We start from the raw sequence: 26,239 nt of genomic DNA, 5'->3' as shown, positions 1-26,239 counted from the left end.
GGACATTTGCCGATAACCACCTGATTGCTACGGCGTCACCGGGGGAGTGGGGCGAGCGGGAAAGCACGCCATGAGAAGAGCCCCAGGGCTCGACGACATGGGGAACTCGATCGCGTCGGGCGCCCGGTTTTATACCACTTCGGAGGGATAAAACCTTCTTTACTCGGGAATTGTAAACAAAGGAAACTATCTAGAAACGTTTCAAATTGTGCCTATTATCGGAATTGCTTTTCGTAGGTACAAATATATACAAAACTTTAAACAAACCGCAATTACGAACTTTACATTACTAGTATTGGTTCTGTATAATAAATAACATTAAAAACGCACGTAACTCTGCTAGATAAGTGAGAGAGGCTGAAGTGTTAACCACTGGGTATGCATTCAAGATGGATGGATGGATCACGTCTCTTCAAAATAAATAAATAAATAAATATACTACAACACATCGCCATCTAGCCCCAAAGTAAGCGTCGCTTGTGTTACGGCTACTAAGATAACTGAAGAATATTTTTATGAATAATATACATAAAAACTTATAAAATAGATAAAAACACTCGGACACTGAAAAACATTCATGTTCATCGCACAAACATTTTCCAGTTATGGGAATCGAACCCACGGATTTTGAGCCAGATAGCAGGGGCGCTGCCCACTGCGCCAATCGGCCGGCAATAAAATATATACATACCTCTTACATACAATAAAAATACATACCTTATTTAGTTTGACAAAAGCACACGGTGATTCGGGGAATCCGTAATTGTCTTCTTTTGTGCACTTCTTTTTAGATGAGAACCATGTTTCGTTCTCGTAGGCTGGAATAATTCACGATATTTAAATTAGGAACACATTCTTATCACATACTCAATGATATATTAATTGTTATTTTAAGTCATCATATGCAGTATTATAGTTGAAAGTAAGAAAATCTAGAAATTACACTTTCAATGACATTTATAGTAGGTTTTAATCTTAAGATGGCACACTTGATGGTAAGTGGAAAACCATCGCCTATAAACAGAGCAACAAGCGTTAAGCCTCATGTGTTCTTAAATACAGGATTAAATAAATAAATATATACTACGACAATACGCACATTGCCATTTAGCCCCAAAGTAAGCGTAACTTGTGCTATGGGTACTAGGATGACTGATTTATATTTTTATAAATAATATACATAAAAACTTATGTTATACAGAGACACCCAGACACTGAAAAGAATTCATGTTGTCAAACATTTTCCAGTTGTGGGAATCGAACCCACGGCCTTGGACGCATTGGCGGCAGAAATAGTAGAGTCGTCTTAAACTCTTAAAGTTAGATCAGGAAAACTATACGACTTATTAAAGGGCAGATATCTATTCGTAAAATCAATGAGGAAATTAATTGAGATCCCAATGTTTAATTCTTAAGCCACGGATACACTAGGGGACAAATGGAGCAACATGTTGCGGAACATGTTCCTCAACAACTACGTGGAATGTGCCGACATACATGTCGCGGAACATTTCGTCGACCACACTTCTCAGTGTTTATAGAAATGTCGCCCGAGGAGGTTGTGGCTATTAGTGCTGCGTACATAGTAATTATATCGAGTGTGTTGAAACGTAAGAGAAAGAGAAGGTGGTGGATGCGGAATTTCTTATTACAACGAGAAAGAAGAGTTAATATTTTAAGTGATCTCCGAATGTCTGACGGATCGTTTGTGAATTTTACTCGCATGTCATCATCTGATTTTGAAATTTTATTGCAAATGATCGCACCTTCCATAGCCAAACAGGATACAATATTACGGAACGCTATTAGTCCTCATATCAGACTAGCCATTACATTGAGGTACTTGTCGACTGGAGATTCTTATGCTTCTTTGTCGTACACTTTTCGAGTGTCAAAACAACTAATACGTAAAATAGTACCAGAAGTTTGTAAAGAACTGATAAAAAAATTGAAGATATTTGTAAAGGTAAGTTGAAGAAAACGCATAATTTTATTTATAATTGTATTTTAATCTTCAGTAAAATAAATTTTAAAGAGTACAAGATGGATATAGCGATCAACGTAAATTAATTAGTATTAGTGCCATCAATGCTATTAGTGCTCGAGGAATCCATATTTGCAAGTATATTTTGTATAATATGCTCTTCAGAAGGCTCGGGGCTAATATCACTGGATGCAGTGCTATAGCCCTGTTGAACAACTGACTGGCTTTGATTATTATAACTTGTACGGTATTTTCCTAAGCGTGCATCTAATAAAATATTATTAATATAATATTTAGCCATAATTACACTATGTTCGTCATTTAATGCACGTAACTCAGTTCCTACGTACTGTCCATAAACATCGAATTCATCTCGGGACATCATTCTGTTTTTAGCAGCATGCAGAACTTCATAAGCCTCCTCCAATCTATCTTCATTGGGGTGGCTCCTCTTCCGAGTTGGTCGCGACGATGAAGGTGTTAGTGCAGGGGTTGTGGGTTGCTCTGCTTGATCAATGGTACTCGTAGATTGCGATTCTAGTTGATGAGGAGATTGAAATTCCGGAACGGAAGATTGAGAATGTATAACGACATCTTCATCCGGAGACGAAATCGAGTTTTGGCTTTGTGGACTCTGAAAAATTAATGATATAAATATTAAGTCAATTATTATAATAAGAATATACTAAGTATAAAACACGTAGTGTATTATATCAAACATCTGTTAGACATGAATCCTTAATTATTAGTACGCAAAAATAGTATTTAATGTATCATTATTTCTTTACAGGTCCCAGCTACTCCAAATGAATGGAAAACCAAGGCTAAAAGCTTTGAAAATATATGGAATTTTCCGCATTGCGTTGGATCTATAGACGGTAAACACGTTTTAATCCAAGCTCCTTCGAATTCGGGAAGTGACTATTTTAACTATAAGGAACAATTTAGTATTGTCCTATTGGGTATTGTCGATGCAAATTACAATTTTATCTATGCAAATTGTGGTGCTAAAGGAAAATCTTCTGACAGTGGAGTATTCCAAGAGACTGCTTTTTATAAAGCTTTAGCTGATAACCAACTCAACTGGCCAACTCCAGACCCAATACGACAAGATGGGCCGAATATGCCTTACGTACTTGTAGGAGACAGCGCCTTTGCACTGACAGAAAACATGATGAAGCCATATCCCGGTAATCATGACGTGGGTACAACAAGACGCATTTTCAACTATCGATTGTCAAGAGCTAGAAGAATTGTCGAAAATGTGTTCGGTATCTTAGGTGTTGTATTTCGTATATTCCGAACTCCCATAACCATCCTACCCTTTAATGCTGAAGTTGTTGTAATGGCGTGCGTATACCTCCATAATTTTTTGAGGCGAAATAGTCAATCGAGATCACTGTACAACCCACATGGGACTTTTGATTCTGAAAATGTGGATCACGATATTTTAGAAGGATCTTGGCGCAGAGAAACTGGCTCTGTTAATATGTCGAATTTAAATGCTATGGGAAGACGCTACCCTGAATCTGCAATGGAAATAAGAAACAAATTTGCTGAATATTTCATGAGTGAAGAAGGACGTGTTCCCTGGCAGAATAATTTTTAAATGAATAAACTAGTATTGTACTATATTTTTTCTTTTAATGTTACTGAACAACGTCAATCCTTTTAGAAGTGAAGTTTTGTGGGTGAGGTGTGTACAAATCTTAGTTTATGTAAATAATATAGGTACGTATTAATTTGTTACTTTTCCTTTCCTTGTGTGTCCGTACAATAAATTATAAATAAATAAATATAAATAAATTATAAATAAAAATAAATCCGTTTGCGCTAAATTTGTCGCAAGTGATGTGACCGTGATTACTGATTACAAATGACAAAATAACTAAAGTATGACTTACGTTTGTGTCCAAAGTGTCCAAGCTTCCAGAAGTTGTGGCTCCCTTTAGCAAAAATTTCATTGCATCGTACGCAAACCATGCACTGGACTTCACGTCCTCTCGTCCACTACCAGTAGTTTTTGACGATTTCACTTTCTTCCTTTCTCGGACAAATTGCGAACGCAGGGTATGAACTTTGGTTTCTATTTCTTTTCTAGGCAATTTAAGCGCCTTGGCAATATCCTCCCATGCATCATTTTTCTTTATTTTATTTCGATAGTCACGGTGTGAAGTATTCCACAACAAGTCACGACTTTCGTAAAGCTCTATAAGCAAAAGCACGGTATCATTTCCCCACACTACAGACATTTTAAAGGCACGTTGCGTACGCGACTACACTCAGTGACAAATGGCGCAACACTGACGCGGGACACGTGCGCTCGCTCTCGAGGCGGGAGCAAGCAACATGCCCCGCGTCACGTACAATGTTGTGGGTCATGTTGCGGGACACTATGCAACGTTGCAGCGTCACGTATATTTTGTGTTGCGCGTCATGTTGCGGGACAAAATGTTCCCTAGTGTATCCGGTGCTTTAAGTCCTTGTCAAACATTTAAAAACGCGGTGAAAGCATATTATCTTGCACAATAATGACGACATTTATTATACCTTGATAATGTTTTTTTATTATCTATATGTTCATAAGTATTGAGTATATATTAGTTTATTATTTTATATTTATTTATTATATTTTTCTTATTTGTACAATTTTGTTTATGTATTTGTATTTAGCTATTTGAATGTACGTTTATAATAATTTTACACCACCTGTCCGCTCGCTCTCATCTTGTCCTAATCCAAAGGTTGCCTGGCAGAGATCACTACTAAGCCGCCTTTTGTATTCTACTTCTATCTTTGTATTTCTATTGTTTTTTTTATTTTCCTAACTTCGTTGTGGTGTACAAATAAAATAAAATAAACCAGTATCTTCTACAATCAGCTTGGCGAATAAACGTAGGAATAAAAAACTAACCGGTTACTAATTTACAATGAGTCTCTTCTTAGATCAGGACGCATGTGAAACCCACTTAGCTTTAGTTATGAACGCTTCACAGATTTCTGCGTTATGAAAAAATAACTTTGAAAATTAAATAATAATAATAAATATATTACGACAACGCACACATTGCCATATAGCCCCAAAGTAAGCATAGCTTGTGTTATGGGTAGATGACTGATGAATATTTTTATGAATAATATACATGAATTATACTTAGAATAAACATATAAACACCCAGACACTGAAAAACATTCATGCTTATCACACCAAAATTTGCAGTTGTGGGCACAGAACCCACGTCCTTGGACTCAGAATGCAGGGTCGCTGCAAACTGCGCCAATCGGCCGTCAAAATGAAGGAACGAAGTAGGTATGAGGTACAGGTACTTACGTTTTAGAAATTCTTGTAATTCATTCATGTAATCGTCAAAGTTTGATGAGTTTTGTGTATCAAACGCTATACCACGTGGCCTCGATGCAACGCCGGGATTTGCCCCTAAAACAAAAATATGTTTTAAACGGTTGCCATGTAGTGAACAGAGCAAAAACGTAGCAAAACATTATTAATTCAATATTTTAGAAACGTCGAAATGATGTATCGAAGTTCTATTTGATTCGTATCGATTTTCGAAGTTCAAGCGGTAGAAATGTTTATATAGAAGTGACGTCATGATTTTGATAGCACATCGCCAGATTTTGCAGTTTAATTTATTGAAAATAAATACCAATCTCACTTCGAAAATAAAAATGTGTTTTTCATAATACATAAATCATAAATACAATTTTTTAGCGATTCTTTGTTATTGTCATCAAGCCTGTTGTAATTTTATATTTATACAACGTGTAAATGAAAACCGGCATAATAATTTAGAAGCTTTAGAGGTTAATTATATACTGTCTGTCTGACACTTATCTGTGAAACCGAAACGTCAATAGTTTTTGAGTAAACCATTGCCATAGTTTTTACTGAAAAATCAAGTGACCCCTGTCACTTTATTAGATACCGTAAGTACTTTTCGCGTGTCACTCCTTTATCTTCAATAGGGTTGTCAAAAGTAAACACTCAGAATAAATAAATAAATAAATATACTACGACAATATACACATCACCATGTAGACCCAAAGTAAGCGTAGCTTGTGTTATGGGTTCTAAGATAGCTGATGAATATTTTTTTATTAATTTAATACACATAAATACTTGTAATACACAGATAAACACCCAGCACTGAAAAACATTCATGTTCATCACACAAACATTTTGCAGTTGTGGGAAACGAACCCACGACCTTGGACTCAGAAAGCAGGGTCGCTGCCCACTGCGCCACTCGGCCGGTGAATGTTTTGTATTAGTTTGTATGAAAAAATAAATATGCTTCTTTTTATTTAATTTTTTTATAGGGCGATTCCTTATGAAATATACTCATTCACCCGGTATTTCGTAAAAATTCGAAATCATTTATTTCAAGTAGGCTTAATATAAGCACTTCTGAAACGTATAGTCTGTCTGTTTAGTTTAGTGACTCCATCGGTTCGAAAGGCAGATTCCATTCTACCGAGAAGAAGCCGGCAAGAAAATCAGCAGTTGCTCTTTTCCAACATCTATTTACATTTTACATTTTAAACAAGATCCCGTAGGTTATTCCGTAATTCCGTTACACGTTGTACATTTGCATTTTTTTATTTTTGTCCTTTATGATGTTTTCTATAATAGTGTATTCATTGAATCATTCAAAAGGCTATCACCGCTCCGATTACTGTTGTATTTAAAAAGTTTAATTCATCGCAACCAGCACTTCCATTGACCTATAAACCCCGCAATGTGAACGCATTGCTCAGCACCGTTTAATATTGAAATTAAAACACCTGTACACGGCACAGTAGCCGGTCGGTCGCGGTAATTAAAACTGCTGCCGCTAATTACCCGTTTCCTATAAACATGACGTGATGGCGGACAATGAACAACATTTTTTTTGTATATCAATCTATAATCAACTCTTAGCACGACTAGCATGGACAATAAACGTTTTTTCCACGGGGGAAAGGAGAAAATCCTTCTTTAAAATCTCATAGATGATGGTACGAATAAATATTTCTATATGTACTTAAAATAAAGGGTTTTATCAAATCTCTGAAGCGGTGGGTACGACCTCGACTTCACTTTCGGGGGGCCGAGTTCGAATCCCAGAATTCCATCTCTAACTAGTCTAAGTTATGTGCGTGGCAATTGAAATATCACTAGCTTCAACGGTGAAGAAAAACATCGTGAGAAAACCTCCATTACATTCTGAAAAAGTGTGTAAAGTCCGACCAGCGTGGACTCATTGTGGGAGGAGATTTAATTTTTGTCTGTCTATCTGTCTGTCTGTCCGGGCATCACATGAAAACTACTGAACGGATTTAAATAAAATTTGGTATAGTGGTAGCTGATACTCCGGATTCACATATAGGCTACTTTTTATCCCGATAAACAATAAGCTTCTCCCGGGAAATGAGATGAAAACTTTTATCAATTTTACTTCATAGCTCCGTTAAATTTGAATCGATTTTAATAATCATTATTTTATTTGAAAGTTTATACTACTAAGCATGTATTGTGTAATTTTAATGAAGCTCGGATAAATATTGTCGGAGATAAAGGACATAACTCTTGACAGATAACAGCGAGTTGCAAGGCATATGTGACAACGATCAAATGCATGCGTTATACCATCCTACTTAGATTATAAATGCGACAGTGTGTGAGTATTGATGTGTGGGTATATGTTTGTATGTATGGATGGATGGACATGTTTAAAGTAATCATTATTACCTAAAATAAGTCCGGGAGGCTAAATGTCTAACTGTTAAGACGCAATAACCGTTTTTTGTTATAATTTGTCAATCAAAACACGGGTACAATCTTAAGATGGTGACGTCCCTATCAGATCCTTATCCAAATAAATAGTTTTATAGTTGAAATTGATTATGTACCTGCAAATTCCTCTTTAAATTATACAAATTGGACCTATCGTTTAGACGTTACGACGGGTATAGAAATGTTAATAGTGCCGAGAATTTTCTACAAATCTCTATGATAATATTGAAGATTACTTAAACGTTAAAAAAGCTTGCGTACTATTTGCTCTCACTTCATAACTTAGTATTGATTGACTGCTAGATGATGAAAGCAAAACAAATTACCCGGCTAAGTTTATTGTGGGCTCTTCTTAGACCAGGGCGCGTCTGAAATCCTTTAAGCTTTAGGTTTAAGTTGGCGAACGTAGTTATCACCATCCCCTTACAATTTATTTATTTATTTTTAGCCTTTTAACAATCTTATCTTACTGATTATTTACTTATTGAGACACCGGTTACGCTTGATTGTTTTGCTTTGCATAGGCCTCCCCCAGGTTCTTCCATGCTTCGCGATCATGGGTTTTTCTTGTCCACAGAGGTCCTGCTGTCGCTCTCAAGTCATCTTCCCACCTTCGGAATGGTCTTCCCCTTCTTCTCTTACCGTCTTTAGGATACCACTCTGTTATATCTTTAGCACAATTTTCTTTTTCCCTTTTCATAATTGCCTGTGATAGACCTACATGAATAAAGCATTTTTGAATTTGATGCTGGCTGCACTTCGTCGCTGAAAAGCCAGGCTGATCCTTTGCGCAAAAAATGGCATATTCACAGTCACAATGGCACGTACCTATCAAAGAACTCCCCAGTATGAAGGTGGGCTTCCGGTCGTCCAGCACGGAGAACAGGCCGGCCATGCAGATCGCGAACATGAGCGCCAGCACCGCGTAGAACACCGCGTAGAAAGCCAGCACGATGCCTGCAGCAGACAATATCAAAAATCAGCATAAACAGCGTCGTCATCACATATCACATCACACACATATGATGGATATGTCTGTTCCGTACTTTGTTATGGTCTTAAAATTTGGCGAAATTCAACCAATGTTAATAAGGTATTTTTAATGCAAAAAAATGCCTTAGAGCTATTCTAAGCATCGAACCCTACGAATCGTGTTAGCCGGCTTTTATAAAACTTAATGTGCTAACGCTTTCTTGTTAATTAATATAACAAACTTTTAAAATTCTAATATATATATATATATATATATATATATATAGATGTATTTGAATTTTGAAAGTTTGTTAAATTGAATATGCATATCTTCAAATCCAAACGCGACATAACTCATTTGAGTTCACATTTCCAAGCTCTGAGATACAAAGGTAAACTGGTTTTTAGGAGATTCCATCTAACCGCACTATTTAGGAAAAAATGTTACGCTATGGCAATAAAAATATATAGTAAACTTCGATCCGATCTCAAAACACTTTCAATAAAACATTTTACGCAAAAGTTGAAGAAACGTATATTAAAGTTGCATGTTTTTAAACTTATTCTATGTGTGTGTAATATTTGCACGCCAGTTAATATAATGGCAATACATTGTGATTTCATAATTGATATTTAAATGGCATCTATGTAAACGTGTGTATTATGCAAATAAAAATCTATCTATATATTAGGGTTTTTGACCAGGGTAGGCATAAAACCAAAAGCGGTGCCGTCGCCATTTTGTAGTGCCGGTCATTCAAACAAAGAAACGGAATCAAAATCGGTTCAGCCGTTTAGAAGCTACGATGCCACAGACGGACACACGGACGGAGGTCATCAAAATTTCCTTGTGCTTGTTGTGTATAGTTCAGGACGTCTAAAAACGTAGCATGCAAACTTTTTGGCCGCCCTTTTTGGTGAAACGTAAATCAGGGCGACCAAGAAGATCGGAGTCTGCGTCAGCATTTTTACAGCCTAAAAAAATGCTGGTCATAAACCAGACTAAACGAGTGGCAAACGAGATGGGATGAGTTACAGATAAACGTAATATGTATTACGAAAGAGACATATATAAGTAATGCTCAGAGTTCCGACGTCAGCGCCGTCTAAAAGTGTAGGGACTAAAATAACCGATGGACGCATTCTACGTCCTTAGCGAGTACATCGAGCCCGCGGAGATTGGCCTAGCGTCTGGCATGGCCGTAATGAATAAAGAGCGAAATTATAACATTAACGATAAAAATGGAAATGTGAATAAACTTCGTAATTTTTTGAGTTGTTTGTAAATTTTAAACCTTTTTTGGTTTTTCAAATATTCTAAATTTATCTGCGCCTACGCCTGATAGAGAGGGCGGTACAATTTGATAAAAAGCCGGTACATTAAAGAATTTCCACATTTCCAAGTTCATCTATTTCTAGTAGTCCTAGTTTATAATCCCTATTGAAACGTCAAGTAAGTTTATTTGTAATGACTCTTCCACCGGTTCGGAAGGCAGACCGAGAAGAGCCGGCAAGAAACTTAGCAGATTGCTCTTTTAAAAGATATACCTACATGTTTTGCTACAAAAAATTTAATCCTAATTCAGAAGAAAAAATTCTTCTACCTTCTTTTAAAAATTCAAAACCGTTATCATACGTGTTTTTTTAATTTCAACTCTTCAAATACGATCTACAATCATGGTGTACTTATCTGAATAAACGGGTTGTCAGACATTGTGCTGTGCTTAACAAACATGGAGCTAACAAAAGCAAGGTTAAAGGAGGGGCTGACGGTCATTCATGTTTGAATTATTCAAAAGCTATAGAAATTTGACCGGTCATAATGAAATGCAAGTCTGGTTACTGGTCCAGCGACTTTAGAAATACACGTTCAAGTTTGAAAAGAAGTTTAATCTTTTCTTCGAAGAGACCGTATTTTTCACCAATTTCGATAAATACAATTTATTATTTTATATTCGTGTGAAGCGGTGATTGCCTAGTGGGTGAGGTATCGGATATCCTTTCGTGGATACCGAGTTCGAGCCTCGGCAAACCACTTACTTTTCGGAGTTATGTGCGTTTTTAATTTAAGCAATTTTAATATCACTTGCTTTAAGCGGTGAAGGACAATATCGTGAGGAAACCTGCATGCCTGAGAGTTCTCCATAACGTTCTCAACCAGTGTGTGAGGTCTACCAATCTGCACTTGGCCAGCGTGTTAGACTGGCCGCGTAATGGGTTGATGATGAAATGATGATGGAGATATTCGTTTAGCCTGTCACAAATATGATGCGTTAATACATAGGTATGTTTTCTATTATCGTAAGCTGATGATGTTAAACATACTTATTTAGGTAGGTACATTTAAAGCTACCAGCGTTATAAACAAAGGGTTCTATAAAAAGGAATACTCATGCTTTTTTACGATACCAACCGTGTGAGAGCTTCTCGGTTGTTTTGCGTAATAGATACGTTTTACATTTGGCGTTTTGTTTTTTCTTCTTTTTAGGGGCCTACTGAAATACAAAATAGGTACATACATTATTTATCCCGGGTATCGTCTACGATCTATTTCGGTTCGGTTTCGGTTTTCAAATAAATAAAAAATAAATTTAAACCTACAGTAACTTGTATTGTAATTTTTCTACTGTAAAAACAAAAAATAAACAAAACGCCACTTCTACGCATAATCTAAAACGTAGGATCTGTTCTTTCAATAACAACCTATTAATTTTTCACAACTGGGTTAAACCCTTCTCTTTTATAGGGGAGAGGGTTTACCTTTTGAAGTGTTAGTTGATATTATAATATAACCTGTCGCAACTAAAACACCTTTACTACGACGCAAACGAAGTCGCGTGACACCTAGAAGTAAGTATCTTTGACAAAATAAATGTGACCGGCGAATGCCTGTGCGAGTAGGGTTTCCAACTCTTAAAAAATAAATAGAGGATATCCGATGTTAGAGAATTTATTTATAATAGTACATTTATTTTAATTTTTGATGGGTTTTACCATTTCACCATTTTTCAAAGAATTGCACGACTACAAACATTCTGAATCGACATTCGAGAACGGATTCTAATTCGGAAACGTGCTTGCGACAAATTTTGGCTTTGTCAATGTATGACTGATATAGCATTGTGGATAAAAGAGTATTTTAGCGTACTTTATTATCAGTATAAAAGGTTATTAAGTACGCCTATATGAAGATAATACAGACTCGAACACAAAATTCTATTTTAGAGAATGGTTGGCAACCCTACGTGCAAGTGAAGAGAAAGGTGCACGGAGAATGCACTCAAGCGTGGCTCGGAATGCTGGCCTCTTACAAACGTAGGTACATGCCAAAAAACTGCATACAGCTGAGATGCGGATGTTAAGATGGACAGACGACATCACCCTTCTGGATTATGTTTAAAAAATAACAAAGAATCGTATTTTTTTTATACCAACAAGAAAGTTTTATACAAAATTATTGTATAAATAAATTGAAAATTTTATTTGCTTGAATCTAATTAGCTTCCAGTCTACAAAAAATATGCAAATACTACAAATTTTGGTAGAAAATGTGTTTTTTACCGAATACATCTGCGTAACCTTTTCGAATGTGCAGGCGTAATGTGTGGAATAGCAGAAATCGCTGTTAATTTGGTGTAATGTAAAAGATGTGACGGCTGATTGGCGCAGTGGGCAGAGGCTCTGCTTTCTGAGTGCAAGGCCGTGAGTTCGATTCTCACAACTGGAAAATGTTTGTGTGATGAACATGAATGTTTTTCAGTGTCTGGGTGTTTATATGTATATTATCAATATTTATGTATATTATTCATAAAAAATATTCAGACTAAGATGACTAATCTTAGTACCCATAACACAAGCTACGCTTACTTTGGGGCTAGATAGCAATGTGTGTGATGTGTTTTGTCGTAGAATATTTATTTATTTATTTTAATTTTTGACGGGGTCCGTTGTCTCTCTCCGAAAATCAGACGCCTTTCAAACCAAATAACATAGTTCTGCAATTCCGTCTATAATATGACGGAGTTATGCCTCAACATAGGTAAAAAAATAAACATACGACCTATAGCTTTAAAGTCCGACTTTTAAAGTCGGTCCCATTGAAGATAAGCTCTCTAATTCTGGGCCAAGGCGTTGAGGAGCTACGGAAGTCTGTCAGATTATCACAGAATCAGAAAGGTTTTCGAAACAGGCAGAATAAATATACTACGACAATGTATATGGTAGGTGTAGTATACATATGTAGATGGTAGGTGATGATGCAGTCTAAGATAGTAGCGGGTTAACCTGTTAAGGAAAAGCTATAAGCCATACTCCTAATCGGTTTCTATGCGTTATTGCCCGGAAACACATATCGCTTAATAACCAGACCAGACCAGAGAAAATTCAAAAAACCGTCCCAGGTTTGATTCCCAGCTTTCACTTATGAGACCACAGCACTCACCAATACGTCAGAACTATCGTCATAGCGAATAGTTGGTAGGTGAGGTAATTAATTACCCTGTACTTATTGACTTTACTTAATAGCCGCTTATCTATGTACATATACAATCAGACCATAAAAACTGACCAAGAGCGAGATAAACTCCCGCGCAGAGGTTTCCGCATTATCTAGGAGATATACCTATCCTACCTACCTAAACAAATCAAAGCATTCCGTTACACGTTGTATATATAATAGACTAGCGTACCCAGCCCGCTACGCCAGGCTAGATTTTGCTTTATTTTATTTAAACAATAAACTTACATCATTAAATTTTTAATTTTAGCCTTATAATATATTAAATCATTTATTTCTCTCCGTATTCATTCTCTTCTCGAGCGGTTGAAGATCATTATCTACACCCATGTACACCCAACAATAGAATATCATCGTATATATGTATATAAAAGCTGTATTTGACAGTTTGACAGTTCAAAAATAGGAGTGCTCCGATCGTCACCAAACTTTACAGGATTACTCGCCAGTTCAATCCGGAGATTCCCTGAAAGTTTCATTGAAATCGGTCCAGCCGATCCGGAACTTACCCACACACTTTCTCTTTTATATATATAGAAGATGGATGTAAAATAGTAGACCTTTTTAATAGTAGTAATAGTTACTTCTTCTGCCGCCAAGCAGCATTCGATAATAAGTTATATTAAGATAAACAAGAAATACTAGTGGCTTACAGCGTACAATATCCCTCACTCGCAACCACTTCGCTCGTGTAGCTACGCTGTAACTAGATACAAGGTGTCATAAATCATAGTAAACGGGAGACGGGACGGACGGAAAAGAATTAGTATCCCCTTTTCGCATGGCATCGCACACCGGGAGGCCTTGAACTACTTTATTTAAGTGTAACGACTGAAGACACCGGAGGCACCTTCGCACCGCTGCGCCGCGTGCTGTTTCCGAGTAGGATTACCATATATAAATTCAGTATTTTTTAAATCTTCTAAGGATTTTGCAAATGCTCAGGATTTTTAGACGGCCGGCACAGTGGGCAGCGACCCGGCTTTCTGAGTCCTAGGCCGTGGTTTCGATTCCCACGTCCGTAAAATATATTGTGATCTTTCAGTGTCTGGGTATTTATATGTCTATTATAAGTATTCATGTATGTTACTGATAAAAATATTCATCAGTCATCTTAGTACCCATAACACAAGCTACGCTTACTTTGAGGCTAAATGGCGATGGGTGTATTGTCGTAGTATATTTATTTTTTTTTTAAATATACACCTTAATAATACAATAGTTACTTTAAAGTTTTGAGATGAATCATATTGCAGTTTTTGAGTCTTTTCTCTCAAAACGAAAATTCGATAGAAAAGTATGTGGCATAGTCAAAACATAATATATATGTTCTGAGGTTTATACAAACTGATAAACGACTGAGACACCGGGAGGTATCTTTGCATCGTTCGAGTCCATATAGGATGATGAGGTGCATCGATAATGCAGTCGTATTTATATCAAAATAGCCACCAACTCAATGTCATGAACATTGGTTGTTAATCAAATATTATTTTAATGGTTTCTTTTAAACTATCGATTAACGAGGTATTTAATAAAATATGTAGCAAATATGAATTTATAGTTATCAAAAGTTTAATAATTTACTGACTTTATAAATTTACTGTAACAAAATAAAAACTAGTCATCACAATATAAATAGGTTAGCACTTTGTATCTCGTCTCTGACCATCATTCGAATATGTTATTGTTTTAATCGTAATTTAAATCGTCCAAACTCGGCGACCTCTTTTATGCTCGTGTTTTTGTAAATAAATAACAAACCTACCTAATAGGTACCCAAGAAATTTTATCTTTGGTTAAATAACGTCCAAATCAGTAGCTGGATAAGTTAAAATTTTAGCTGATCTGATAATTCGATGCTTCGGTTTCGAGTTAATAAACGGTGTGCGAAGACAACATAGTGTTGTAGTCTAATAGTTCTTTTATCTTCTAAGACCACACCATACAACTTTTCACTCACTGCGAAAATATGTTATTTTTGATCATAATTAAGACTAAATGGTTATCCGCTTTACTAAATGGTTTTCTCGAGAGATTAATAAAATAAAATGTCAAGGTATAAAATAAGGTACGCAATACCTCAAACGAAAATTTGTATTTTCTAAATATTTATTCAAATTTCGGGATAGCATAAAAAATACAAGATGCTAAATACATATTCAGCTCTAACAGCTACGTTTGCACGATCAAGAGGTGACTATCTGTGTACCAAAGTTAAAAAGTAACCTATGATTTATTCCCAACTATAATCTATCTCTGTGTAAATTTTCATCCAGATATGTCCAGCCGCTATCGCGTGATTTAATAACAAAAAACCATCCAAACTTTCGCATTTATAACAGTAGTAAGATTACAGAGTATCATATTTATAAATTTATATATACACAATACAAATTTATATTTAACTATAACTATATAAATATAACCTAAATTAAACTATTTAAAACTAAGAGAGTATTTAGCATAATTAATATTTTTATTAATAACTAATTAATATCTACTGCTATTTGCTCCAAATTAAGCAATTTAATCAAAATATAAAATTGAATGGCCCATAAAAATCATCAAAAACCAACAAAAAATACGAATATCAAAGTCGCATACAGAAATTGAATCCGGGCACGTCACGCTCTTGAGTGACATATTAGACACACAAAGTTTAATTAAAACACATCACATATATTGCTCAAACACATGTAATCATTATGGTTCGGCGGTTAAATAATAACCCATCATGTAATATGGATATTATGAGGCCTACCTATACAGTTACATTCTAAACTGTGCGCCCACAGTACCTCTTATAGTGACACTATCTTTGTATATTATTTTCAACAAAGAAACATCTGTTTAGTCATGTTTAGCATCCGAGTCGCGTCAGTGAGAAAATCTTGTACCTACGCAATGTAAAATAATATACAAATCATGAAAATTAAGCTTAGTTTAATATACAGCGGGAGAAGCAGGAGAATCTGTATGGTGTAATTTATAATTTCTTCAATCTTTTTACTCATATTTCGGCAAAGTAACGCCTGCTTCTATCCAATATTTCATATACCACAAGCAGTTCCACAGGACTTATCTATTATACGTACAAGTTCTTATTAGATTGTATACATCACCAAGTTGTTTACAACTCACCTTACAAGAAATAAAAAAAATCCTGTACTTTTATGTGTTGTGCAATAAAAGTGTATTTATAACGCTAACTGGGCTCCTAAATTGGGTGATCAAATGAAAAAAATTGTTTTTATCCGCAGGTTAGAGCGCTCTATCATATAGTACGAGTACGTCACGTACAGATCGCTTAATAAACAACAGTTTATGCAAGTTTTTTATGTCTCGTATGCCGGTCGAATGAGCCTTTTATGCAAGTTTAGTTCGTGTCGTGTACAGGTCGCTAATGTATTTTATGCAAGTTTAGTACGCCTCGTATATAGCTCGCTAATATCGTTTATGCAAGATTAGATGTCTCATATACAGGTCGCAAGTGTCTTTTATGCAAGTTTGGTACGCCTCGTATCTAGGTCGTTATTTTATTTTATGCAAGTAGAGTACGCCTCGTATACATGTCCCCAATATAGTTTATGCAAGTTCAGTACGTCTTGTATGTAGGTCCTAAGTGTATTTTGTGCAAGTTTAGTGCGCTGCGTATACAGATCGCTAGTGTCGTTTATGCAAGAATAGTACGTCTCGTATACACGTACTCGTATACTGTATTTCACTACACAAACATACCACAGTGTTCACTACAAATAATATTATAACACCCTCGTGAAACTCAGGAGATACACTAAAATCCGTCGTTAGTATAACAACTAACGTTAACTATTATAACAGACCGTCAAGAAGTGGGCAAGTTCCTTTTAATACACCTCCGAGGCTAAACAATCTAAGTAAATCCATGCAAGATTAACTCGCTTATTTAAAGTGTACAATATTTAATTATGCACGGTTTATTATACTAACATAAATGCTGTGTACTACAATAAAGGTACATTACATATACGCAGTTTTTCACACATTCTTATATAAATTTATGAATCTATTTATTTTTTTACTTTTGTAACTTCCATATGAAAGACTACATATATGATAAAAAGTAAATTTATATTAAGCTATGAAGTTAGAGCAATTCACACCAAAGCTTTTTTATCGTTTAAGTAATACTTAACATTATAATAGGGAAATATTTTGTTTCATTCGAAATAATCTAGTTTTCTCTCTGCTATGTAAAAGGAGCTATGCCCAGCAATGGAACGCTTTAGGCTAATCATGCCAATAATGAAAGACATAGCATTTGTTTCTGGACACTTTTTTGAAAACGTCTTATAATTCGATGGAGCCGGCTGCACGCACGAAAAAACATGACGTATGCGGCGTTACCTCGCTCTGAGGCGTTCCATTCAAGGCTTGAAGTGCAAGCGAGAACGCGGAACGAGCGACAAAGAGGCACAGTCGGTCTCCGCGTTCGACATCTGTCTCTCTCCTACTTGAGTGAGCGATGCGTCCGCGTGGACAGCTTCTATACAATAATACATTTACATGTTTTCGGCAAGGATGAAGTGCAGAGAAAAGTGAATGTGGTGTCAATTGTTTATAGCAACGATAATATCTATCAAACAAATAAAATTAAAATTTTCTTTTGAAAAATGCAACCATTCCATCAGTATTTTCTTACGACGTTGTCACGTTCAACTATCGTCCGTAAGCCGACTTTACAGACAACCAATTTTTTTTTTTATTAACGATAGGCCAGCGCTTGACGACAATTATGCCCGTTAGAAAGCAATGATGAGGTCTAGGTTGGAGCACGCTTGCTTAGAAAAAGCCTATTCACTCTAGCCTTGAAGGTACTCAAATTATACGTGGCAGGAAAAACAGTTGCTGGGAGGGCGTTCCACATCTTAGCCGTACGTATCAGAATCGTGGATAAAAAACGTTTTGTGCGTACATAAGGATGCCACCGCTGACGGTGTCTCGCTGTTCTGTGGTGGTGGTGTGGTCTGTGGACTTCACTTCATTATACTCTGAAACACTCATAATATTAAAAAATCTACTAAGATGTATGATATCAATTATTAACTCGAAAGACATGATTATCATCAGAAATTTATATCATCGGTTTAACTATAAAGGAAGCCAAATGCGGAAAACATGAATAAGTAATAATTTATGAGGAATCATTGATAAATCTTACAAGTATCTGTGTACCCAATGACAAGGTTTTATACGAACAAAGAAACGTTACATAATATTATTACACGTACGACTAATTGCCTACCTTTAATGATACAGCTATACAAATAAATAAAGTCTTACTATCTGTCTGTGATTCCAGAATAACTGCTGCTATTTTAATCAGCTCAAATAATACAACCACCGCTTGCCATAGATATTTTGTAGGGAGTTCCAATCCGATTTGGTCCAGAGTACTACCTGTGCGACTTGTTTGATGTCATCTACCGAGGTTTCGTACGCTCACCCCTTCGCGTCTAGCAACATTCTCGCCTCGCTTATCACCTGTTCTCGCACTAATAATGCCTTTATATTTTATTAATTTATTTATTTCTTTAATTACCTTTATTACTTTATACATACAAGCTATCTGCTATACAATAATAAAATAAGTCATAATGTAAACCAACTAAGAGATTACCTCAGCATGCTTTAAAATAAAAAAGTAAATCATCTTTGCATATAATAATATTGGAATGTCTGTTTGTAATATTGAAATAACCGTTTTTACTACATGTATAAATATATATATATACGGTACATACACCAATTTTTTTTTTTTTTTTCATTTTTTTGCTGTCTGTCTGTTTGTTCCGGCTAATCTCTGAAATCGGAACTTTATAATTAAGGGACTTTTATTAGCAGATGGAATAGTAATTTAGCCTACGTTTATTTTAGAGAAATAAAGTAATGTTGCAATGGGGCCGTCACGTCGAGCTCCTTCCATCACTTCTCACACCAATGGTACAAATATATAGAGCTGAAGAGTTTGTTCGTTCGTTTACTTGAACGCGATGATCTCAGGAACTACTTGTCCAATTTGAAAAATCCTTTCAGCTTCTTTGACTGCCCAACTATCGAGGAAGGCGGTATGCTATAGCATCACGCTAAGACCAATAAGAGCATACCATCAAATAAGAATGTTGTAAAATCCGGTTTTTTTACTTTTAAAGAGCTTCCGCTGCGTGCGCTGCATAAACGGTTAAAGTTTCTATAATATCATGTATATGACAAAGTTGTAAAAAAGTCCGCGACAGCATATGTTTATCTTTTAAAGCTGACTTATACGCGGAGGAAGTCGCGAGGGACCGCTAGTTACAAATTAGTTGGAAAAAAGAAAAAAAATTGAATTATTAAAAACACTACCAACAAGAATATTTTTTTTTAACTGAAGAAAACACGTTCGAGGTATTTACACGTCTTTATTTGGATCAAAAAATAATTCATCGATTTACCTTTAGACTTTGGAAGACTGTTTGTATACTTAGTTAATGTGTTCACGGCATTACAGTTCGGCAACTAGTAAATTGCGTACATTCAATTTGTATCGATTGCCAGTTGATTGCGCCCAAGGTCCGCTCGTGCGACATTGATCCATCTTCATCATTGTATACTCGGAGCGACAAAGAGCCCACAACTGAACACTTGGGTCAAGGTTAACGTTCATTTCATATGGGGATTGTATGGGTAAATTGATACCCACATTGATTAACGTGCAATGGATCGACCTGCTGTCAAAGAATGCAATCGAATTAAGAACGTATATACCCCTCATTCAGCCATTGTTGAATGCAGTGCATTGTGTCCAAAAAACAGCAAAAACGCCCCGCACTCGTCTCACTTGACATCCGCATTACGCATTTTCACATTTTATGGTAAACGTTTAAAATATTAGGGGTAAAATAATTAGTTAATTTATTAGTAGGTGGACTGTTTGACGGCTGATTGGCGCAGTGGGCCCTTTTCGGGCCACAATTTTTTTTCATAGTAAACTAATCTTCTCGTTTGCTTTTGTACTTTATTTTTGTTTACCTCTAGCTTCTATCATATACCATACATACATCCATACATACATATCTACCTATAATAATTCCGCCTGTTAGGTTAGCGTCATATATATGAATGTCGAATGGAATAATATATAAAATAGGTAGCTATAGTAATAATGTTTCACTTTAAATATTCAATATGCATGTTGAGATACACAAACTGTACCTACCTAAGTATAAAATAGTTTGTATAAAATCCTTCATTCATCAATTTATTTTTCAAGCTACATCCATGAAGTTTGATTTTAGGTTTTCGATTAAAAATAAAGCAATAAGTGTTTCACAAATTTTAAAAATTCTGTGGAACCAATATAAATAAGGTTTTTATTCGAAGCAAGCCCTGCAATCTAAACTGGTAAGATGATGCAGTCTAAGATATTACCTGTTAGGGTGTAGGGCGGTTATATTACACCCTTACCCCCAATCGGTTTTTAGCGACATCATACCGAAAATTGGAATAGTTTGCGGCATGTTTTTGTGGGGAGGGTGGCAACTAGCGGCCGAAGCCTCACACCAAGCACACTCCGGACTACCTACTGAGAATTTCTTACCTATAAAGCCTATATATAATTTATTATTCCCGAGAAAATATACAGTTGCACAGAGAATAAAGCTTTCGCCGAGTCTTAAACATAGCGAGCGTCCCAGTAATACTCGTAAACAGAAAGTTTTCTGCCAAATATACATAACGGACAAACAACTATTCAGACCATTTACAGACGGAAACTTGAGTTCTATCGCTTTGTTCGGACTTATTTAGTGCATCTACACTTAACAATTTTCGTGGTATTGTCTCTTCATAGGTATTTATTTCTTTGGCAAAAAAAACTTAAAACAATGCAAGCAGAAAATAAATAAGTAAGCAGAAATGGTGGGTGGTCGGCTTTACTCTCAGAGGGCTGGGTTCGAATCCCGCATCTCTAAATATCACTTGCTTCAACGGTGAAAGAAAACATCGTGAGGAAACCTCCCTGCCTGAGAGTTCTACATAATGTTCTGAAATGCGTGTGGAGTCATTGTGTTGTACAACGGTTTATTTATATATTTATTTATTTATTGTTAAGGGTTTATACCCTACCCATTTTGGGAGAAGATATGCGCCCTGTAGATAGCTGTAGCTGTAGAATAGTGATGGGTTGATATGATGATGATGATATAAAATTCAAAGTCCTGAATTGGTTCATTGGTTTATCTTAATATATATAAATCTCCTGTCACGATGTTTGTCCGCGATGGACTCCTAAACTACTTAACCGATTTTAAATTAAGTTGGCACACCGTGAGCAGTCTGGTCCAACTTAAGAGATAGGATAGCTTAGATCTTTAATTATAGTCGCAATTTTATTTTATTGCAAATTATTTGTCTTTAATTAAATGACAGTCACATGTTATACATATATATACTACTATACTCATTTAAGGCTTAACGATACTGAATACTTTAAAAACAAAATCAAACGCAGACGAAGTCGCGGGCAACAGCTAGTATGATATAAAAATACGGCATTACTCGAGTAATAGTACTGCTTGTTTCCCTTGAAAAAACTAATAAATATATTAACAAATAAATGACTGTAAATCTTAACCGAAACTTAGAATTTTGACAGTAGAATTCTTTTATGACGTAACGACGCACTAAGAACCTCCCTAATTCTAAGAGATGACTGACCCAAAATGTTCTACAAAACATTGTTTACTTGGACGCTTCAAGGAACGATCGTGCCAAAGATCGTAACACCGTTCGTAGGTAGACATATTTAGGTAGGGTATCGAACTCAGAACTCACCACTTGAGACACACCTCTGAGCCAAAGAGGTCGTCTACAAAACGTCGTTTAGTTGGACGCTTCAAGGAATAACCGTGCCAAAGATCGTAATATCGGAAGTATGTAGATATGTAGGTGCATATAGGTCTATCTAGGCAATCATAGATTACCATCGCTCGCATCTCGCGATGGTAACAATGGGGTATAAAATATTCATAGCTCAATAATATATAACCACACCAATCAATATAAATCTCATACAACGGCTCAGAGTCACTCAGCGGGCGATGGAGAGAGCTATGCTCGGAGTATCTCTACCTTATCAGATGATGATTATGAGGACAGTGTATACAGGACTTTGGTGACCTCCCTGGCGCAACGGTGACCGCTGGGGGAGGAGGTCCCGGGGTCGATTCCCGACAGGGGCAGTTAGGGAATTTATAATTTCTGAATTTTCTCTGGTCTGATCTGGTGGGAGGCTTTGGCCTTTAGTTACCACCCTACCGACAGTGACGTGCCGCTAAGCGATTTAGTGTCGGTGCGATGTCGCCAGTGACGTGCACTGGGTTTCTTCCCAGGGTATGCATAAGGCAGGAAAGTTGCATAAAATGGCAAAAATCCTCCTCCTATACGAGTTGTACATCAGTTTTAGGGTAAGCAGTACTTTTAAGCATGTATGAAGTGCACGCCACTGGATGTCGCGTAGAAACCGATTACAGGATTTTTTATTTCCATGTTCCCGTGCTTTAGCAGGTGGACACTTAATTATATCCCTTGTCAGGGGATATAGGTAATCGGGGGATATAATTTTTGTTTCCTGCCCGTGCTAGCCCTGCTTTCGGTACTCTTCTGTACCTCTTTTTTCCCCGCAATTTTTTATGTCCTCCCTTTTTGACCTGGGTTCGTGTCATTTTAGAATTCCTACTCCAGCTTTTACTTTTATGTGCATAATTTAAAGTAGTCTGTACGAATGTGGGTATCCAACTTATACTTTTATCACAGATTATGCATAATTTAAACTAGTCTGAACAAATGTACCCACAGAGGCAGATTTGGTAACACTTTGAATGTCTCGTTACTGGCACAGGGCTTATTGTCTTAGAGATAAAGATTTCAAGTTGATACCCTCCACGCTACTCTAATAAAGAGAAGCGGGCTTTAACATTAATTACAACATCTTATTTTTATTTTTTAATTTTCAACAGTAAAAAAAACACTATAAAAAATTTATAAAAAAAACACTCTTCCGCTTGCGAGGCTTTTGAGTACCCAAGCAACCGGTGGTCAGAGCACCAGAGTTAGGAACCTCCTCACAATACGCGCCGTATACAATACGTGTACATTATGATTTCGATTAGAGTTCTAGGCTGTTTTATTCTGAGAAACGGGTAGGTAAATACAAATTCTATGCGCCGTCAATTTTTAGTAAACATTAAACACCGAGTACTTAGGTACCTAAACAGCGGTGTGGGGTTACTACTAAAATAACCGTAAGTACTAATTTAGCATTCATAAACAACTTTTAGTGACAACACCTATAAACCTTCATTTGCACATTAAACTTTTGACAACCACCCTGGCGCGCAGCGGTAAGCGCTTTGGTTTTAAGTTGAAGGTCCCGGGTGCGTTTCCCGGCAGAGGCGATTTCGGAATTTATTGTTTCCGAATTTTCTCAGGTCTGGCCAATTACTACCATAGCGACGCTAGTGATGCGTTACAGTAAGATGTCGCTAGAAATCAGGGGTTTGGGTCAAATGTAAGTTGTAACTGTTAGGTATATTCCCTGACATTAGGAGCCCGGGGCGTAAATCTTCAAATATGCAACTGTTCTGCCCATTTCTATCTATAATCCTTAACCTATTAAACTCCAAATGTTTGTCATATACCTCTTCTGTTATGTGAAAAAGAAATTCAGATCTTAAATCCACCAAGGTAAGCCGGATTATTATCACAAGAAAATAATATAAATTGGTATTATAACTAGAAATTGGGAAAAACCCGCAGAAGAAAAGCATAGAATTACTATTCTAAAAATCCGATAGAAGATAGGAGCCCTTTCACCAACGGTTAGGCTACTTTTAATAGATACTTTTTAATATTGAGGATTACTTAAATGATATAAAAGCTTGAGTGTGAATTGCTCTAGCTTCATAGCTTAATATAAATTTACTGGAAGATGGTTATTACAAAAAAAATACCCGGCTAAGTTTGTTGTGGGCACTTCTTAGACCAGGGCGCGTTTGGAACACTCGTAGCTTTAGATTTAAGTTGGCGAACGAAGTTATCACTATCCCCTTACAGTAATGTAAACAAATGAACGCTTCATAAGTGCCTGTGATAGGCCTACATGAATAAAGAAATTTTAAATTTGAATTTGAATTTGATAATCATCAATGGTCTATTAGTCAGTCCACTGGTGTTCTAAAGGCCCCTCCCAAAAGGAGGGTTTGTCTGTAAACTCCACGCTGCGTTGGGCAGACGGGACGGGTGGTCGCACTAGATGGCGTTACTAGAACAGAGGACGCTACTGCCCTTTATCCGTTAGAAGAGAAGATTATTTAGAATGACACAATCATGTAACGAGAACTTTAATAATATAGACATTTTTTTCTACGCGAATAGGCGCCTTTAAGAAGTTGGTCATTGATCGTTTAAAATAGTCTTGAAATTAAATTTATATGCTAGTATTCTGGGTGATAATCAATTACTGTTACAGACAAAGTTTATCACATCATTGATAAATAATTTCCTTCTTATATTTCTTTTTTGTTTGTAACAATGATATTTTATTAGTTTTTGAATAAGCCCCATTAACAAATATTTCTTGTAATATGTGGTTTACGCAGTTGACGCCGCAGTGAGTAATTATTTGTACTATGTATACCATTGTGTAATGTGATACTGTGTTGTTGTTTGTGAACCAAAATAAATAAAGAAGGGGTGGCTACAACTGTATATTCTGGTCTGCCATCACAACATAGCGGAATAGGTACAGTGTAAATGCATACGCCGAATTAACGCGTGTTAACTTGAAAATTTTCACGACGGTTTCAATTGGTTAGCGAGCGCTAACAAATAAACAAATAAACCGAAAATATGTTATAATTTTATATACTTAAGTCCAAAGGTAGTCAAACCTAGTATACCTATATATCAACCGATATATTATGACAGTAGTATTCTTTAAGTATCTGATGTTTTTATTTTTTTTAATCAACTACAAGTTTGTGTTTCTAAGGTGACAGTGCAATAAAATAATGTATTATGCAGGCAGATTATGGACTCGAAAGATGCATAGCCATCTGAAATTTTGTTGTTGACGTTTATGTATAGGCGAAAAGGCAAAAACAAAATAAAAACCCAAGGTTCTTTTAACTGAAAGTACGTTATTTATTATTCACGGATTAGATGAGAAGTCAAAAAGATCCAGTTAATCATTGGAAGCTGTTGCAAATAACGTTTGCTTTAATTGGTTTACTATATTGTAGATCCATACTCCTAATTATTTATCTTTATAGTATTATTCTTAAGTAATATTTAAATGTTACTTATAGCTTATTCATTGACCTTAAATATAATTTTAAAAAAAGCTTACCCCATCGCTTTGGCGTCCTCCCCAAAAAAGTTTTCTCTTCCGGATCGTATATAGCTCTCAGTGCCCTTTCACAAAAAGGTCTATTTGGCGGGGGTGCGCGTGCCCACGACGTCTCCAACCCATTCGATTTACTGGCCATTAAAGAAAATTAATTCAAAAATGGAATATGCCCGTTTATTTATATAATGTTCGTTTATTATTTCGCGGCAGTGCACGATCGACCGTCCCACGGCGCGGTGTTTATACGACTGCGGGCTGCGCGCTGCGCGTGCGCACGCATGTATCGCACGTGCAAGAAGTTAAATAGCATGTGTGAGCGATCCAATTCCAATCGATGCAACCGAGGTTTTGTATTTCTGGATAGCAATACAATGATTGGCAAACCTAGAACTTAAATGGTCATAATTATTATGTAGTTTATACCTAAACCAGTTTCCATAATTTGAATTGCACAAATTTATAAATATATTCACTTACTCACCAATATATGATATATCACTTACTCACATTTCATATAATTAAGTACCTAACAATTGTTTGCTA

At 36.2% G+C, this 26,239-nt stretch overlaps 3 protein-coding genes across 3 annotated transcripts in view; 1 reads left to right on the top strand and 2 right to left on the bottom strand.

The window, feature by feature from the left end:
- The window catches only part of LOC120637489 (sodium/potassium-transporting ATPase subunit beta-1-like), a 33,268-nt gene extending 7,333 nt beyond the window's left edge, over nt 1-25,935 (bottom strand). Inside the window, exons 1-4 of the mRNA XM_039909355.1 lie at nt 25,697-25,935; nt 8,607-8,735; nt 5,316-5,420; nt 718-818 (exon numbers count right to left, since the gene is read on the bottom strand). Coding sequence (XP_039765289.1) covers nt 718-818; nt 5,316-5,420; nt 8,607-8,735; nt 25,697-25,835 — 474 coding nt within the window. The 5' untranslated portion in view covers nt 25,836-25,935. The remainder of the gene's footprint in view (nt 1-717; nt 819-5,315; nt 5,421-8,606; nt 8,736-25,696) is intronic.
- LOC120637485 (protein ALP1-like) lies at nt 1,436-3,744 on the top strand. Its single transcript, XM_039909350.1, has 2 exons — nt 1,436-1,966; nt 2,775-3,744. The coding sequence occupies exons 1-2, from the start codon at nt 1,439-1,441 to the stop codon at nt 3,591-3,593; spliced, it is 1,347 nt and encodes a 448-aa protein (XP_039765284.1). The 5' UTR covers nt 1,436-1,438; the 3' UTR covers nt 3,594-3,744.
- Nucleotides 1,964-4,451, bottom strand: LOC120637488 (transcription factor Adf-1-like). The gene is made up of 2 exons (XM_039909354.1): nt 3,889-4,451; nt 1,964-2,618 (listed from the first exon to the last, which is right to left on the bottom strand). Exons 1-2 carry the CDS (start codon nt 4,234-4,236, stop codon nt 2,067-2,069), a joined length of 900 nt encoding a protein of 299 aa, XP_039765288.1. The 5' UTR covers nt 4,237-4,451; the 3' UTR covers nt 1,964-2,066.
- Nucleotides 25,936-26,239: the final 304 nt, after the last annotated feature.

Source organism: Pararge aegeria, chromosome 3 (assembly GCF_905163445.1).
Source record: "Pararge aegeria chromosome 3, ilParAegt1.1, whole genome shotgun sequence".
Taxonomy (NCBI): domain Eukaryota; kingdom Metazoa; phylum Arthropoda; class Insecta; order Lepidoptera; family Nymphalidae; genus Pararge; species Pararge aegeria.
The sequence above is the reverse complement of the archived record's forward strand: the minus strand, read 5'-3'. Positions and strand labels throughout refer to the sequence as shown.

Excerpts from the sequence above, each read along its gene's own strand:
- LOC120637485 (XM_039909350.1), top strand. The coding sequence starts at position 1,439 with ATGGAGCAACATGTTGCGGAACATGTTCCTCAACAACTACGTGGAATG. Across the intron at positions 1,967-2,774 it reads AATTGAAGATATTTGTAAAG|GTCCCAGCTACTCCAAATGA; the intron begins GTAAGTTGAAGA and ends ATTTCTTTACAG.
- LOC120637488 (XM_039909354.1), bottom strand. The coding sequence starts at position 4,236 with ATGTCTGTAGTGTGGGGAAATGATACCGTGCTTTTGCTTATAGAGCTT. Across the intron at positions 2,619-3,888 it reads TGGACACTTTGGACACAAAC|AGTCCACAAAGCCAAAACTC; the intron begins GTAAGTCATACT and ends TTAATTTTTCAG.